Raw genomic sequence first — 14,817 nt, forward strand, 5'->3', positions numbered from 1 at the left:
ACCGTAAGTTACAAGTGGGCCGCCTCCAAATTTTCCGAAAGCTGAAGGGGCGCGTATCACGTGTTCTCCGGCCTCTTGCCGTCATCCAACATCTCTTTCAAGTCCCAGGCGGTTTCACTTCAGTAGCGCAGATCAGAAGGGCATCAATCTTTCCACCACCCTTGACCCGCGACTATTGACTCTCCGCTCACTCGCTCTACCTCACTTTATCTTCGCATTACCGACATCTCTGCTGCTGTCCCGGGCGGTCGCGTTGGCATGCGTGACTACGAAGACCTTCGCCCTAACGTCGCTTGAGCGATTTCGACCGGCCGTTCCTCCTTTCTCCTTGTCTGAGTTTGCCGCACTTCTTCCTGGTGTTGAAGGATCTTTGCTTGAGGCCTTCTCATAGGGCTACAAGATAAGGCTGCTCAGACTCCCGCCGCCGCTTTCTCATCCCTCCGCCCGCCTCGATCTTCCCATGTCCGATCGCACCTCCTCGGCACCATTCCGGACAGGACCCCCTTCACCGTCACCGTCGTCTCCCTTCACGTTTCCTAAGGAGAGTACACATTCGAATACTTCCCACGATCAGACTCCACAGACGCCGACATCGCCACCGTTGATGTCGGTAAGCGCTCCGAACAATGCCTCCAATTTCGCATCCTTGCAAGCAACACCGAGCCAGGCGACGTCACAACCTGCCAGCCTCTCTTCTCCCCCTTCCTCCGTGCCCATGTCTACACAAAACTCTCAGCAGCCAACATCAGGCGTAACGAACTCATTTCCAACACCGGCCAGCAGCGTCGGCCCCGATCACAGCGACAAGTCATTCGGTCCGGGGGCTTCAGAGCCTTCCGTCAATCAGCAATCAGAACACAGACGGACAGACCATGACAGGGATATCGAAACAGATCAGGCAGGAGTAGGAGGACAGGATTTTGCACGAATGGACGGCTCTACTCACATGCCTCATGGCGATGCCATGGACCTTGATACAGAAACATCGACGAAAACTAACCCTAACTGGCCCAGCCTAGAATCTCTGCAGAAAGACTTCTCGTCTGCCTTCCATCTTTGCAAAAGCTGTAAGAGCTCCCCAGTCCTTGCTGTGGTTGTTGCCCCTTGTGCACCTCACAATGCTCTCCCACCTCTGCCTGGATTGAAACCTTGTTAACACTCACAACCACGGCAGCCCACATTGCGACTGGGCCAGACCCGTCAGTCGACCTTATCTCGCTGTATGGTTTAGGGCCCGTAGCAAGATCGGTTGCAAGGAATGACCCTGTCACGGGAGAGAAGATCAATCGACTGCGGAAGTCATATGAAGGCAAATTGAAGGGTTTAGGGCTTGCTGGAAGAAACAAGCCGGTGAAACATGATCCTTCGACACCTGGTGGACTCAGGACGATGACAATGTGGCCGGAAGAAGAGTGGCAAAATCAGAAGGTGTTTGGGAAGGAAATAAAGGTCGCTGATATGGATTCAGCGCTGCATAATCTGCAGATGAAGGCTATGAAAATGGAACCGGGCATGGTGCCAAACAACGAATATTGGGAAGATGTACTGGGACACGACAAGCCAACGAAAAACCCAAATGCCGGAGAATCCAGTAAAAAGACTGCCACCGCAAATGCTGCTCGGGTTGTCAGTCAACCGAATGGGACACCTCTGCCGGCGGAACAAGAACGAAGTCGCCCGAGTCGAGGCCGCAAGAGGCATTATGATGACAATAGCTTTGTGGGATATGGCGAGGGGTATGCGGATGATGACGACGAGAGTGGATTTTACTCGAATGGCGAGGGGGCCGGAAAGAAAAAGCGGAAGAAGGTTTGTCTCCGGCATCTGTCGTGTATGACACAGTATTAACAATTTGTCTTTTAAGGACCACGTCTCCAGATTTCCTGGCCCTCCGGAACGCGGGGGGAGCTATGGAGTTGGCATGTTCGGCATTGGAGCAAGATGACGACCGAAACGGAATTTTTGCGGGCAAAAGCAGACATCAGCAAACTTCTCTTCTACTATGCTTTGCGCATAACTACGTCCCAGATTTACTACTGGGCTCGCAGTGCCTTCGAACCAAGTGAAAGGATATGATCTACAGACTCGACGACAGTATTTGTCATCTCATTCTCAGTACATTTTTTTTTGCATCACGGTGCTGGATATACCCGGCTTACTTGATCGGACGGCGTTTGGGGTTTGATTTATTCTCGGAAAGGTCTTCTGGTTTCTTCACCTCTTTGAACGGCAGAAACATCAAGTGCTGTAATGTTTCCATTTTTATCGTGTGTTATTGGTCTCGAATCCGTTGGTCGGATTCCTCCTTGTTTTCAGTCGTCTCGATGCATTACAATAGCGAGGGACGTCAAACTCTACATCCAGAGCTGCTTGAGCGGCGCCAATGAGCTTGTAGATAGAAATCAAAGATCTCTATCTTGACATTATCCGCGTACATTCATCTAAGCAGTTCGTAATACAATCGGTATCATTCCTCTAGAGATAAAGCGGGGACTTTCTCCGCGGGCGCAACCGAGCCATCCATAAAATCAGCCCTCCTCCATCCCACCTGCAGTCCTGCACCCTCAAACTTATGTTCACTTCAATCCAATACCCCTCCAATCCTCCCGCCTCTCAAACAGCCACAACCTCCAAAATGTCAACACCCCAAACCCCCTTCACAAAAACCCTCTCCCTAATCGACGCCGCCCACTCCCAAGACCCCAAACTCGTCCCGCTCAACCCAAAGAACAAAGGAACCGACACCGAAACCAACACAATCCCCTACGAACTCCATTACGCCAGCAAAATGACCAAGTACCTCACCCTGCGCTTCCCACTCGCCTCCGAACCCCTCCAGCTCGCCGTCCGCGCCCAACATCTCCGCCGCTGGGAAGTCCCGCGCGATTCCTTCCCGGCTACGAAAATCGGATACCACAGTTGGCGGTCTCACCTTGCAAGACGGCAGGCCGAGATCGCGAGGGGGTATTGCGTTGAGGGCGGGTATGGGGAGGATGTTGCGGAGCGGGTTGCGGCTTTGGTTAGGAAGGAGGGTTTGAAAAGTGGTGAGGATGAAGAGGTCCAGGTTCTGGAGGATGTGGCCTGTCTTGTTTTTCTTGAAGATCAGCTAGAGGAGTTTCAGGGGGGGTATGAGGAGGAGAAGGTCCTTGCGATTTTGAGGAGGACTTGGGTGAAGATGTCCACCAGGGGACAGGAGTTGGCGTTGCGGATGGAGCTTGGTGGGCGGAGTCGGGAGTTGGTTGAGAGGGCTCTTGCTGATGCTTGAGGCTTTTTTTTTTTTAACTTATACACCTGGTCTTGGAAAAGGGCTTTTTTGGAACTTGGACGTTTGTGCGTGTTGGTGGTGTTACGTCTTGGTTCATTACTATTATACAGAGGGTGGACCTTTGTCCGTCTATGGTATGTCATGATATGATGCGATGCGATAATTTTGCGATGGCCAGAAGGAGAAGGAGAAACAGAGGAGGCAGATGGTGGTCATGACTCTCCCCCATTAATAACCCTCACCAACCCAATCGCCGCGCCGGCAGCAACGCCTCCAACGAGAACCATCTGAATTCCACCCTTAACCCCAGCAAGAATATTCTCTCTCCCTCTCCACCCCCTCACAACACCAGTCTTGATATACCCGAACACAAGCAACGTGACCGCCATAACCGCAACACTGCAATACAGCGCAACAAGAACCTGGTTGACAAAGAAGTACGGCACCAGCGGGATGAACCCGCCAATGAAGTATCCCAGCGCCAGCGTGATCGCGCTCGTCCACGCCTGGTTACAGTCTGGCTCGGACTCCTTGTGGTGGAAGGTGATGAGGAATTCGCGGAGGCGGTCGGGGGAAGCGTGGAGGGAGGCGTTGATAGGAGCGATTGCGTCCTCGGGGACGCCGTGCGCAGCGAAGATGTCATAGACGATAGATTGTGTTTCGTGCGGCGATGTCTCGATGAGCTCTGTTGTCTCACGGACGGTGGTTTGGTATGATTCTCTGCTGGGAGTTAGTCTCGACTCGACTCAATCCAATTTTCGTCGGGAAAGTGCAACACACGCTTCGCTCTTGGCGCCAACATATCCTCCTAGACCCATGGAGATCGCACCCGCAGCTAGCTCCGCCAATCCTCCGAGTACAACGACCTTTGTGTTTCCTAGCGCTGAGAGACCGGCACTCAATGCGAAGGGCACCGTCAGGCCATCCGACAGCCCGAGGATAGCATCCGAGACAATGCGAGGGTCAATGCGTGATCTCGAGCTACTACTTCCGCTCCCTGTGCTCTCGACGTCGTAGTTGGAGGATGATGGTGAAGTGTCGCGGAAAGTCCGATATGTCCTGGATCGTTGGCCTTCGACGTCGTGGTCCATGCTTCCGTAGCTATTCGTGATAGTGTCTGAGTCGTCGTCTTCGTCATTTGAGAGCAGTGGTTTCCCTATGCGACTGTTAGCTTCGGCGTTCTGTACCTGGTCGCAAGCTGTAGGGCTGACGAACTATAGCTCGGTTGTTGTGTAGATTTTGAGCGTCGCTCAGGGAATAGCTTTTGCTTGATGAACAGGAAGGCCATTTTGTAGCTCCGTGTGATGAAGCAGTACCCCTGAGTCTGGTTTCCTCAAAGAGTTCACGCAATTCCTCAACTTTTGTTTGCGAGCACTGATAGTGTCCCGATTGGGAAAAATGCTGGTAAGTCGCGTCCACGGGTGTTCCAGACTCCTGACGTCACCGCGATCTATAAGTCAATCTGAATATCTTCAGCAACAACGCGTGACAAAGGCAATGTATGGAGATTGAAAGTTGGATATTGGAGAGAATCTGAGCATCAGTTAAGCAGGCAAAAGAGGATATTTATCCTCACCGGTTACCCTAACTCCGAGCTATGGAAGTGCACGTCTGAAGTTGCTAATTTTTCTCACCCTCTGTTTTCGCCGCGTACCATGTCCCCGCTCAGCCAATCACCATGGAGGTAATGGTCAGCGCGCAGCGATCTGCTCGAACACCGTGCACAAAGACAGGAGCACAAAGGCAAATCAGGTCGAGGTGATTGGATGTGATGCTGTACGATTACATTTATGTCTCTCTTCAGTGGCCAGAGCTTGCTGTTGGGTTTGTCGGGATTTTGCGACGTCTCCGAGATGACCTCTCGGAGTCTGTATTAATCTTATTGTAGTCGATGCCTTTCCATGATCTCGGAGATGGCGAACATGACGCCGAATCCAAGCAAGTCCGAACTAGACGGTGAGTCCACTATTGCTAGTAGACGCGCTGGAAAGATGTCTATCCAAGGTGAAGCGCCACCTTCAGCAGTCACAGCAAGGGTAGGACGACCTGCCCCTGTCTCCTGTAGGTCTAGATATAGACCAGGCCGATATACGGCATAGCTGTCCAGTTGTACTACTCAGCGGAGATCCACCCAGGGCAGAAGCACCACAAGCGGGGGCACATCCTAGACGAGAGGGGCACATCCTGGACGAGAGGGGCACAACTCTAGACCCTTCCCCTCCATGAACCGACACCGCAGGAACCCTTGTCACTTACGCCTCAAAGACAATGGACATTAATGTCGCTGACCTTATCTTCAAATGATATTATCATTTATTCAATGTCAGCGAGCAGCTCTTGAAGCGAAAGGTTATCGACACCTTCCTACCTGTCAGACCTTGGGACGGGAGTCGTCCGTTCCCCGCGCAGCAGCATGCCACCATATTCTGTCGACCAACCTATCAACATAGGTTGATCCAATTGGTCGTTTCACTGTCCAAATTACCTGCTGGCATATCATGAGGTGAGGACAGCGCGCCTCGCTCTCCACGAACAGACCACCAAGCAGCAAAAACGGTAAGGAGTCGGACAGGAAAGTCATCCATTGGCAGCCTGAACGCCTGAGGCTCGCTGGAAGTCATCGACCCTCACTCAAATTTTGATGTTCTTACGCGCGGGCCACATCCGCGCCAACCAATGAGAAACCCACATTGACCCGCGGCCGGGCTATATAACTCGAGTTAAAAAGAAACCTTTCGCCCTTTGGGCATTTGGTCAATTTGAAACGATACAGAGAAGATTAGCATGGCCCCTGCACTAAGGATGACACGCTCAATCAAAGAGAAGCTACCAGTTTTTTTTTTTGTCCCCAAGCCAAGTTCACCGTTTTTGCCTTTCTCGGTGGATGAAAGTAGTTTTTGAAGGGAGGAGGCCGACGGTTCGATTCTGGGTCTCGCTCTTTTTCTTTTTTCTCTCTACTTTTCTTGGTCGTCTTCAAGGACCGAGCTAGGTTCGCGACGGAGGATGCAAGCATAATAGACCGCAATTCTTGATATTTTACCTGTCAGCATTTATTATACAGTACATATACACATTAAGAGCACATAACATATATCACGATATATGTATTTACAGCCGTATCGCATTCGCATTCCCCATAAAGCATCCGTCCATTCCTCGAGTCACCAAGTCATCTAAGCACCACCCTCCCTCTTCGCATACTCTTCCTCCATGCGCTCTTCATACAGCCGATCAGCTTCCTCCTTGCTCAAAGGCTGGCCCTGCTCATTCATCGCAGAGGGGAAGTTATTTCCGGCGAAGCTAGTGGTTGTAGCCTGGCTGGCGCTGTTGCTGACGCTGTTGTTGCCGGTGGCGGAGGGCTGAGTGGTGGTGTTGCTGGTGCCGGTGGTTTGGCTTTGTTCTTGGTAGAGTGGAACGGGCATTTTGAGGGATTGTATTGCAGGTTTGAGAGGTGTGTGGTTTGAAGAAATTTGTAGGTTTGTGAGGTAAACGATTCGATTGCTCGTGCTGAAGTATAGAATTTTGTGTTGGGCGGCGGAGGATTATTATTTACGTCACATCGGGGAGCTGAAGTACAGCCGTTGAGCGTCAGGTCAGGTGATTTTCTTCAACTATGCGTGGCAAAATGTACATCCATGATCTATGTATTTTCCAGACTGGTGTGACTAATTATGCAAGCGGAGGCAAAAACATTCAAGATAATCAGGCACCATTTTATTATCGTTGCCACATTATAGATAAGGAGTCACTTTCAACCTTCGCCTATACCACTATATATCGTACAGGAAGATATTTAACCGTTCAGAACAACACCTCCGTTCGCGTGCAAGCTCTGCCCGGAGATAAAGCTACTGTCCTGACTAGCCAGGAAGACAAAGCAAGTCGCAATCTCGCTAGGCTGCCCTGGTCGGCCCATCGGGGTTCCACTGAATTGCTCGATCGCTTCCGTGGTCATAGTTGCTGGAATCAGAGGAGTCCAAACTAGTTGGCATTAGCCTCGCCGCTCCAATAATCCCATAGAAGGTGACAGTTTGTATTAACATACCTGGACCCGGACATACGGCATTGACTCGAATGCCCTTGCTGCATTGCTGGTTGGACAAGCCTCGTGTGAATGCAACAAGCGCGCCCTTGGAGGCTGTGTAGTCGAGGAGGTCAGGTCGACCGATGTAAGGGTTCACAGAAGCGCAGTTGATGATACTTGACCCGGATTTTAGATGCGGCAAAGTGTACTTGGACAGGTAAAAGGCGGGGTGGATGTTCGTATCGAATGTGCTTTCCCACTGGTCTCTGTAGTAGGCACGAACAGTGTTAGAAGAACTGCGGTCTTTCCCATCATGGACTGGAAGGGGTGTAACTCACTCCGACAGGTCCTGGATATCGGGAAGCATAGTCTGTGTTCCCGCATTGTTTACCAGGATATCAATTCCTCCCAGCTTCTCCAACGCCGTATCGACGACCTTCTTGCAGTTCTCCTTGGTACGTAGGTCGGCGGCTAGAAGATGACATGTCTGTCCAGCCTTCGCGACTCTCCTCTTCGTCTCTTGCGCGTCATCCTCTTCTTCTGGTAGATAGGCGATCAAACTAGATGCGCCCTCCATCGCATACAAGATTGCGATCGCACGTCCGATTCCGGAGTCTCCGCCAGTGATAATCGCTTTCTTCCCTTGTAGTTTGCCGGCGGCCTTGTATGTCTGGTAGCCCTGGTCCTCGGATGGGATCTGCGTGGATGTGGGCTGGGGCTTGTCCATCTGTGATTGGAGACCGGGCTTCTTTTGCTGCTGGACGGGGACTTCATGGCCTGTTCGAACGGAGACACGTTAGTACTGAAGGTCCTCCGACGATGAGAACTCGTTGCTGCTTACCAGACTGGAATTGGGACTGGGGTCCGCGAGAGGGCTGATGTGTTTCTGGCTCCATTTTGACGACTGATTTAATGCGTCGAGATGTTGAGACTTGCGATAACGAGTTTAAAATACGAGGCTCGGGATGCAAAGGTGAAGTTATTCAGGATGAGGAAAGATTATCGTCGGCCGGGACACTTATACTGCTCTCGACGAAAGCATCGGGGGCGTCAGTATGACGTCTGACTCCTAGCCCTGTCAAATGCAACAGCTCTGAAGTCAGAACTCCGAGTCATTGATACCCGCTTTTCCATGATTCTCGAATGTGCGTGGAAGCATCGATAAGAAAGGTTGAAACAAGCCATCAAATATTCCGAGATTTGAGGTTATTCGACTTGAGACCCTTGACGGACGGGATAAACAATGACGTCGCGCTACCGCGATGCAGACAGCTGCGACACAGATATGAACGGTTCGATTGCCTCGCAGTAAATTGATTGAACACCGGGGAAGTCATAAGCAACAGGAATGCTGTTCGAAGAAAGACCAATGAGGGGCGATTGTAATCGTCGACGCATCTACAAAATCCAGACGGAGAGCACCTCAAAAAGCGATAATACATTATTCAGTGAATATCCGATCATATCATTCATTTCATATACCTCTCCGTACAAAACACTCATGAAGCCACCGCATCCCAAGACTAAGCACAATCACTACCGAAACCCCCAAGTCCAACAACAGAAGAAACCTCTTCTCCACCTGCAAGCATATAGCTTGCAAACTGATGAAAAGGAGTCTCCGAAGAGAGGAAAGTGCCAAAGAATACGCCTGTCAATGACCCGAAGGCCGTTGAACAGACCGTTCCGCCGCGCTGTGCAATGCAGGGACCAATCTGTGGTGGACCGCCTTCTTGATCGCAGCCACCCAAACAAGGTAAGTATGAAGAAAGAAAGAAAAAAAAAGAGGAAAAGGGCCGCGGGCGGGAGAGGTATTTATGGACGAGGCGAGGGAGCCAGAATGGCGCTAGCAGTAAGCGAGGTCTTTGGAGGAGTTTGATTGGATGTGTTCGTGGTAGCCTTTCACGTGACAACAACACTAGAAAGGACGGAGAAGGTAATCGTCGACAACGGACAGTCCTGTCTACTATCTTCTGTAATCACTTCAGAGGAGTGATTCACTTAATGGAGAATCCGATACATCTCGGTATATTCTTCTTCTACTATTAAGAATGCCCATGAGGCGAGACTGCTAGCTATTATTGGCGAACCTTTGCCTCGGGCCCTTCCAAGGTGCACACTCGCATTGAGAAAAAGTTGCTGATGCGCGACTTATATATTAGCTTAACCTCCACTGAGAGCAAGGCATGCGTCAACTGCCAATCCGACCCTGATGATAAATCAGAGTTAGTCATATATCTCAATGATACCATTAGGTTGAGAGCAACTCACCTTCCCTCTTTCATCTTCACCACATCATCAATAACGTCACGGTCCAGGTTCGGGAACATATTTGAGAGCGTCTCGACTACATTGTTATGCTCGGCGCGCTGAATCCGCCGGGCTTCCGCATCCTCTGCGCTGGCCTGATGAGCGGCGGCATCTTGCGCATCGAGCCGTCGCGATGGCGAGGGCTGTGCTGCACCACGTGAGCGAGACCTTTCGCCAGAACTTCGTACTTCATCACCACTGGTTCGAGGAGGTTGGTATATGTTGGGGGTTAGCCGTCGTGGTATCCCCGGATGGGGTGCGGGGTCTGGCTGCTGCGGCGAGTCGGTTTCGTCCGAGAAAATCCTTCCTATGGTGGATAGTGGTTTCTGAATTGTTCGTAACAAGCCGGCTACTGGTGCGTTATCTTCCTCTCTAGATTGCGACGGCTCTCTCCGACTGGGGTTGCGCGGTACATCGGCGGATTTCCGCGAAGGGTCTGATGCGCTTTCGGAAGATGGTCCTGGGTCTGATACTTCGGATGCGCGGTTTTGTTCAGCGATGGCCGAAACTGCGGCCTCGACATTTCGCTCGAAGTCTTCATCGCTCACGGTCAAGCTTGTCCGGTCTAAGGTTTCGATAAATTGGATGGCTCCAGACTGAACGGCACGGTTAGTTAACTAGAGCGGAACAGCCTCTGCAGTATGCATGAGCGACTTACCAAGGAAGATAGGTAGTATCCTGCCTCCCCTCCAAGCTTGTCCTGATTTCGAAATCGTAGAATGTACTGTATATTAGACACTAGGTGTTCCGGGTTTGCTTGAAGTACGACGTAAATTAAGAGAGGTATGAATGAGTCTGCCGAAGTATCGGCTTTCTTCGCGTTTCGTAATAAACCTAAGAAATGTCTTAGCCCTGCATTCCCAATGTTCTCTCCTCTGACAGCAAACTTACCGAAGATGACCTTGCAGCAGTTGAGGATGCAGATAACTTTGTCACGAGGTGCCCGATAACCATTAATCTTCCTAAGTTCTGCGCTGAGTTAGAACGGCTGTGAGTAGAGAATGAAATATGAACTTACCCTGTTGAGCGAGATTCAAGAATCGACGGCCTGAAGAGCTCACTGGAGCTATGTCAAGGTGCTCTTCCTTAATCCAGCTGTAAATCCGCATCTTCTGCGCCAACACCTCATCCCGCTCAATATCTTCCTGATGTTGGCCCTTCCTCCAAGGTCCATGTAACCTCTCCATCTCACGGCGCTTACTTCTACTCGTACTTCGCGGAATTGATGGTGGATCTGGTATAGTAGGCGAAAATGTCTGCGAGTAAAGTCTATTCATCACAAGCTTCTCCATACCCTCCTTGGCGTTGTCGAACTCGCTATCAGACACATCTCGCCACACCTCGCAGGCGGCCATTTTATTCGTGATGAAGGCTAAGAAATCGCTGATGATCTTGACCTGCTCATGGACCATCCACTGTCGTTTCCCAAATTCATGTAGGAAGGAACGTAGAAATTTAGCAACGGGGTCAGCGGTGCGATGGCGCAGTTGCTCGAGGAAACGGTGAAAATCGAAGGGCTGATCTGGTTCAGCTTCAGGAGGCGGAGGAAGGGTTGAGGTGGAGGAACGTCGGGTCAACGTGAACGGTTCAACAGCCGAGTTTCTATGGATGTTATTGGTAACCGTGGCAGGCTGCTTTTCTAGAGAAGACGAGGATCCTGAAGCAGCCCTTGGAGTCTGCTGATTGTTCCCCGCCACCATTCCATGATCCAAGCTCGATTTCCTCGGCGGGAAATGACCCTGCGCTCCAAGAAATTGCTCAGCTAGTTCCATTCTGGGGGACATGACCTGCTCTTGGGCTCCATTCTCAGGGGCATCCGCGAACTGTCCCATTATGTTTTGTATTTCTGGCTGGGAATCATCATCCTTTGCCCGCTCCTTGCCATAGCCTACCTTCTTCTCATCGCCATTCGGGACATCTGGAAGCTCCTTCTCCGTCCAGTCAGTGGTTCCGGTATCCTTGAGGTATGGCTCGTCCTTTTCAGGCGGGGGAGGCGGGGTCGCGCTCTTCTCAGATACCGACTTATGTTCTGCTGCGTCGGTATTTATTGAAAGGGCCCCCATCTGCTCTGACGGAGCAGCGACTGTCTTGGACGTGGTGTCCGAGGACTGCATGGCGGGCGCTGTATGAGATGGCGCTGGAGTTGCGGATTCTGATGTTCCCTGAGCTCCTGATTCTGTCTCTTTTAACAAGGCGAGAGTGTCTTTCTTCTCATCTGGTATCTCATTGTGCGCCTGCGCTGCTGATTCGGGGCCAGCCGACGTCACTTGCCGCTCGGCCTCTTTCCCCTCATTGGGCTTCTCCGGTCGAGCTTGCCCTTGTATACCGAGGGCGGGAAAGTCCGGCGTGTCTGAAGCGGACATATGATGCGAGGAAATCAGGATAAGAGGAAAGAGAGGGTTTCGGACAAGGCGGTTATTCAGGCGGAGGTATGGGTCATGTTGCGGGGGAATTGTTTAGGAGACGCTCGCGGGCTGACGTGGGGTTGTTCGCGGCACGAACGACTGCCCCAGGGATCTGTAGGGTATAACAATATGGGTGACAGGCGTAGATGGCCTAAGTGATACCTGAACCCCGGCCACGTATTTTCAGATGTGGAAACGAGTTCCTGAAGCTGAATTGTTGGCGATCAATCATGAGGCCGGGGCCTGGATCATTGTTCCCCCGGCTCCGGCTGTCTTCGAGAAATTATTGTTTTGGTTTCCTCTTCTTCTGTTCCTTCCTTCTGCTCGAGCGACTCGATCCTATATGAAAGCCAGAGAAAAGGGAGCATGTGCGGAATCTTTTTCTCGCTGACTGCGGCGGAGAATCCGGTGCATCTGGATGGAGACCTCCATTATCTGTTGACGAAAAGAGGCCCAGATGAGGGCTCATACAGCATTGGAGTGCGAGGCGCGAGTCTTAACCTGTTCAATCAAGAGGGCAGCGGTCGTATATGGCTCTCCTTCGCAAGCACTGTCCTCTCAATGAGGGGAGACCACGTTGTTCGCCAGCCTCTCACGGATACTGGCAGGACAGGTTCTATACTTGCATGGAATGGGGACGCTTGGAAAATTGATGGCCAACCTATCCCCGAGAGAAACGACACTGAGATCGTTTTTAACCACCTGCTCCAGGCTATTACCCAAGACTACCCCTCAGGGGATTATACCGGTGTGCCCAGTGCCGCACAGAGAGTAGCAGAAGCTATCAGTAAGATTACCGGGCCTTTCGCGTTTGTCTTCTACGACGCCGTCAATTTCAGATTATACTTTGGAAGGGACTGTCTGGGTAGACGATCTCTCCTTTGGGGTCTCGACGAGGCAGGCAATTTGACCATTTGCAGCTTGAGTGATGGGTCGTCACTATCCACTTTCCAAGAGGTCGAGGCAGACGGTATATACATGGTTGAATTCGCAGATGCCCCAAATGTGGACCTTGATTCAGTTCCTGTCAACGGACCCCTTCGTTTCGACGTCAAGAACATAACCAGAATACCATGGAGCCATGAGGTCTTGCCAGCACCTCATATGGTATGACCCAGCCTGGTTGCCCCCTGTTGCCGGCAGGTCACTGATCGAGTCTCTAGATAAGTCCCACTCCTCCTATGAACAAGGCAGTCCCGGAGGGTACTCCCCCGCCACTAACTACTACATCGTCCAATCTCAGAGAGCTGGAAGACAGACTCCGCCAGTCATTGGCTTTGAGAATTCAAAACGTGCGCGAGCCACCCTCTGCAGGGGATAGCAACGTTAAGATTGCCGTGCTGTTTTCCGGTGGTCTGGACTGCACCCTCCTGGCGAGACTTGCTCATGACATCTTACCATCTGGAGAGACGATCGATCTTCTCAACGTCGCTTTTGAAAATCCACGAGTTGTAGCTGCAGCTGCCAAAGGTCTCAAGCAACTCCCATCCGCATACGAAGGTTGCCCTGACCGCATCACTGGGCGAGCAGCGTTCGCAGAGCTCCAGCGTGTCTGTCCTGCACGCAACTGGCGCTTTGTCGCTATTGACATTCCGTACGTCGTAACCGTCACGCATCGCGATACTGTCAAGCGCCTGATGCTCCCCCACAATACTGAAATGGATCTTTCGATTGCTTGCGCACTATATTTTGCCGCTCGTGGTCAAGGCACAGCTCTCGATAGCCAACGCCCCGACAACAAATCATTCCAATACAAAACACCTGCCAGGGTTCTCCTGTCTGGTCTCGGCGCCGACGAGCTATTCGCAGGGTACTCAAGGCATGGAGTGGCATTTTCACGCAGCGGCTTTCAAGGCCTCATTGACGAGATTGACCTTGACGTCAGCCGGCTGGGCAAGCGTAATCTCGGGCGTGATAACCGGGTTATCGCACACTGGGGCCGCGAAGCACGATTTCCATTCCTAGACGAGGACTTTGTTGCCTGGGTGGTGCAAACACCTGTCTGGCAGAAATGCGGTTTTGGTGTCCCTGACTCTCCGCCGACAGATGCGGGAATTGATAACGAGAAGAAAGCTCTTCGCTTGCTGGCGCTTAAACTCGGCTTGGATAATGTCTCGCGCGAGAAGAAACGGGCTATACAGTTTGGATCCCGGACGGCGAAGATGGAAACGGGCAGGACCAAGGGAACGGATGCTCTCAGATGAACTCATTCCTTAGGCACATAAAACAACCTCCCACAACAGCAATGATGACAACACATGGATCAGATACTTCCGAGAACCCCCCACCCCATTCATTCTTCTACCGTCCACCTCGCTTCTTATGCTACTCGTCCATTTCATTCTTTCCTCTCCCGGCGTCAATGGTGACTGCAACCGCCTCTCGCTTTGGTGGGAGAGCTGGTACATCCCTCCGAATGCTGCGTCTAGAGCGGAACGGAATGGCTGGGACTTGCGTGACCTGGACGGGGTCTCCTGGACTCGGAAAGGTGATGGGAACAAAGGGGTCTATGAGGTATATTCAAAAAGGCAAGTCTGAGCTGTTACCTACTTACCCCAGTGCATATGCCCCCCACAATATGTATCTACATCCCATCTTGCTGCAATGCGCGGAGTACATAGATAGACATAGCTTAAACATTCATCTTAACAAGAAAAAGAATTGAAAATACTCAACTAAACGCACGTCAGAGCACAAGCTGCGCAGCTAAGCTAAGCTACGGTCCTGTTGAATACCCAGATTTATCCCTCCGATGGTTTGTATGTACTTAAGTAGGTATTACGGACCTATATATCCACACATGATCTCGGAAA

The 14,817-nt window shown here is 51.4% G+C and overlaps 7 protein-coding genes across 7 annotated transcripts; 3 read left to right on the forward strand and 4 right to left on the reverse strand.

Moving 5' to 3' along the window:
- Positions 1-112: 112 nt before the first annotated feature.
- Positions 113-2,547, forward strand: BDV17DRAFT_251058 (uncharacterized protein). Its single transcript, XM_073756386.1, has 3 exons — positions 113-1,067; positions 1,175-1,809; positions 1,865-2,547. The coding sequence occupies exons 1-3, from the start codon at positions 461-463 to the stop codon at positions 1,943-1,945; spliced, it is 1,323 nt and encodes a 440-aa protein (XP_073620811.1). The 5' UTR covers positions 113-460; the 3' UTR covers positions 1,946-2,547.
- A 1-nt stretch (position 2,548) lies between these two features.
- BDV17DRAFT_251059 (DUF4202 domain-containing protein) lies at positions 2,549-3,275 on the forward strand. Its single transcript, XM_073756387.1, has one exon. The coding sequence runs from the start codon at positions 2,573-2,575 to the stop codon at positions 3,263-3,265; it is 693 nt and encodes a 230-aa protein (XP_073620812.1). The 5' UTR covers positions 2,549-2,572; the 3' UTR covers positions 3,266-3,275.
- A 96-nt stretch (positions 3,276-3,371) lies between these two features.
- Positions 3,372-4,918, reverse strand: BDV17DRAFT_71979 (VIT1/CCC1 transporter family protein). Its single transcript, XM_073765011.1, has 3 exons — positions 4,481-4,918; positions 4,046-4,421; positions 3,372-3,985 (listed from the first exon to the last, which is right to left on the reverse strand). Exons 1-3 carry the CDS (start codon positions 4,551-4,553, stop codon positions 3,478-3,480), a joined length of 957 nt encoding a protein of 318 aa, XP_073620813.1. The 5' UTR covers positions 4,554-4,918; the 3' UTR covers positions 3,372-3,477.
- A 1,301-nt stretch (positions 4,919-6,219) lies between these two features.
- On the reverse strand, positions 6,220-6,687 carry BDV17DRAFT_286786 (uncharacterized protein; the record flags this gene model as incomplete). The annotated part of the gene is made up of 2 exons (XM_073761011.1): positions 6,220-6,292; positions 6,467-6,687. The coding sequence occupies 2 exons, from the start codon at positions 6,685-6,687 to the stop codon at positions 6,220-6,222; spliced, it is 294 nt and encodes a 97-aa protein (XP_073620814.1).
- Positions 6,688-6,898: 211 nt separating this feature from the next.
- On the reverse strand, positions 6,899-8,411 carry BDV17DRAFT_72001 (oxidoreductase, short-chain dehydrogenase/reductase family). The gene is made up of 4 exons (XM_073765012.1): positions 8,131-8,411; positions 7,628-8,066; positions 7,311-7,555; positions 6,899-7,246 (listed from the first exon to the last, which is right to left on the reverse strand). The coding sequence occupies exons 1-4, from the start codon at positions 8,183-8,185 to the stop codon at positions 7,059-7,061; spliced, it is 927 nt and encodes a 308-aa protein (XP_073620815.1). The 5' UTR covers positions 8,186-8,411; the 3' UTR covers positions 6,899-7,058.
- An 868-nt stretch (positions 8,412-9,279) lies between these two features.
- Positions 9,280-12,177, reverse strand: BDV17DRAFT_251067 (guanine nucleotide exchange factor VPS9). The gene is made up of 5 exons (XM_073756388.1): positions 10,618-12,177; positions 10,491-10,568; positions 10,258-10,433; positions 9,561-10,195; positions 9,280-9,498 (listed from the first exon to the last, which is right to left on the reverse strand). The coding sequence occupies exons 1-5, from the start codon at positions 11,960-11,962 to the stop codon at positions 9,453-9,455; spliced, it is 2,280 nt and encodes a 759-aa protein (XP_073620816.1). The 5' UTR covers positions 11,963-12,177; the 3' UTR covers positions 9,280-9,452.
- A 176-nt stretch (positions 12,178-12,353) lies between these two features.
- Positions 12,354-14,623, forward strand: BDV17DRAFT_251069 (asparagine synthetase domain-containing protein). Its single transcript, XM_073756389.1, has 2 exons — positions 12,354-13,111; positions 13,168-14,623. Exons 1-2 carry the CDS (start codon positions 12,371-12,373, stop codon positions 14,206-14,208), a joined length of 1,782 nt encoding a protein of 593 aa, XP_073620817.1. The 5' UTR covers positions 12,354-12,370; the 3' UTR covers positions 14,209-14,623.
- The last annotated feature ends 194 nt before the right edge of the window (positions 14,624-14,817 follow it).

Source organism: Aspergillus undulatus, assembly GCF_047715775.1.
Source record: "Aspergillus undulatus strain CBS 261.88 unplaced genomic scaffold BDV17scaffold_2, whole genome shotgun sequence".
NCBI lineage: Eukaryota > Fungi > Ascomycota > Eurotiomycetes > Eurotiales > Aspergillaceae > Aspergillus > Aspergillus undulatus.

What these genes read in the sequence shown, in the direction of transcription:
- BDV17DRAFT_71979 (XM_073765011.1), bottom strand. Translation starts at nt 4,553, where the DNA reads ATGGCCTTCCTGTTCATCAAGCAAAAGCTATTCCCTGAGCGACGCTCA. An exon ending in TACACAACAACCGAGCTATA is followed by an intron (nt 4,422 to 4,480) that starts GTTCGTCAGCCC and finishes ACAGTCGCATAG; the next exon opens with GGAAACCACTGCTCTCAAAT. An exon ending in GTTGGCGCCAAGAGCGAAGC is followed by an intron (nt 3,986 to 4,045) that starts GTGTGTTGCACT and finishes AACTCCCAGCAG; the next exon opens with AGAATCATACCAAACCACCG.
- BDV17DRAFT_251059 (XM_073756387.1), top strand. Translation starts at nt 2,573, where the DNA reads ATGTTCACTTCAATCCAATACCCCTCCAATCCTCCCGCCTCTCAAACA.
- BDV17DRAFT_251067 (XM_073756388.1), bottom strand. Translation starts at nt 11,962, where the DNA reads ATGTCCGCTTCAGACACGCCGGACTTTCCCGCCCTCGGTATACAAGGG. An exon ending in CTGCTGCAAGGTCATCTTCG is followed by an intron (nt 10,434 to 10,490) that starts GTAAGTTTGCTG and finishes GACATTTCTTAG; the next exon opens with GTTTATTACGAAACGCGAAG. An exon ending in GTGAAGATGAAAGAGGGAAG is followed by an intron (nt 9,499 to 9,560) that starts GTGAGTTGCTCT and finishes ATTTATCATCAG; the next exon opens with GGTCGGATTGGCAGTTGACG.
- BDV17DRAFT_251069 (XM_073756389.1), top strand. Translation starts at nt 12,371, where the DNA reads ATGTGCGGAATCTTTTTCTCGCTGACTGCGGCGGAGAATCCGGTGCAT. An exon ending in TCTTGCCAGCACCTCATATG is followed by an intron (nt 13,112 to 13,167) that starts GTATGACCCAGC and finishes TCGAGTCTCTAG; the next exon opens with ATAAGTCCCACTCCTCCTAT.
- BDV17DRAFT_72001 (XM_073765012.1), bottom strand. Translation starts at nt 8,185, where the DNA reads ATGGAGCCAGAAACACATCAGCCCTCTCGCGGACCCCAGTCCCAATTC. An exon ending in GATATCCAGGACCTGTCGGA is followed by an intron (nt 7,556 to 7,627) that starts GTGAGTTACACC and finishes TGCCTACTACAG; the next exon opens with AGACCAGTGGGAAAGCACAT. An exon ending in TGCCGTATGTCCGGGTCCAG is followed by an intron (nt 7,247 to 7,310) that starts GTATGTTAATAC and finishes AATGCCAACTAG; the next exon opens with TTTGGACTCCTCTGATTCCA.
- BDV17DRAFT_251058 (XM_073756386.1), top strand. Translation starts at nt 461, where the DNA reads ATGTCCGATCGCACCTCCTCGGCACCATTCCGGACAGGACCCCCTTCA. An exon ending in CTTCCATCTTTGCAAAAGCT is followed by an intron (nt 1,068 to 1,174) that starts GTAAGAGCTCCC and finishes CAACCACGGCAG; the next exon opens with CCCACATTGCGACTGGGCCA. An exon ending in GAAAGAAAAAGCGGAAGAAG is followed by an intron (nt 1,810 to 1,864) that starts GTTTGTCTCCGG and finishes TTGTCTTTTAAG; the next exon opens with GACCACGTCTCCAGATTTCC.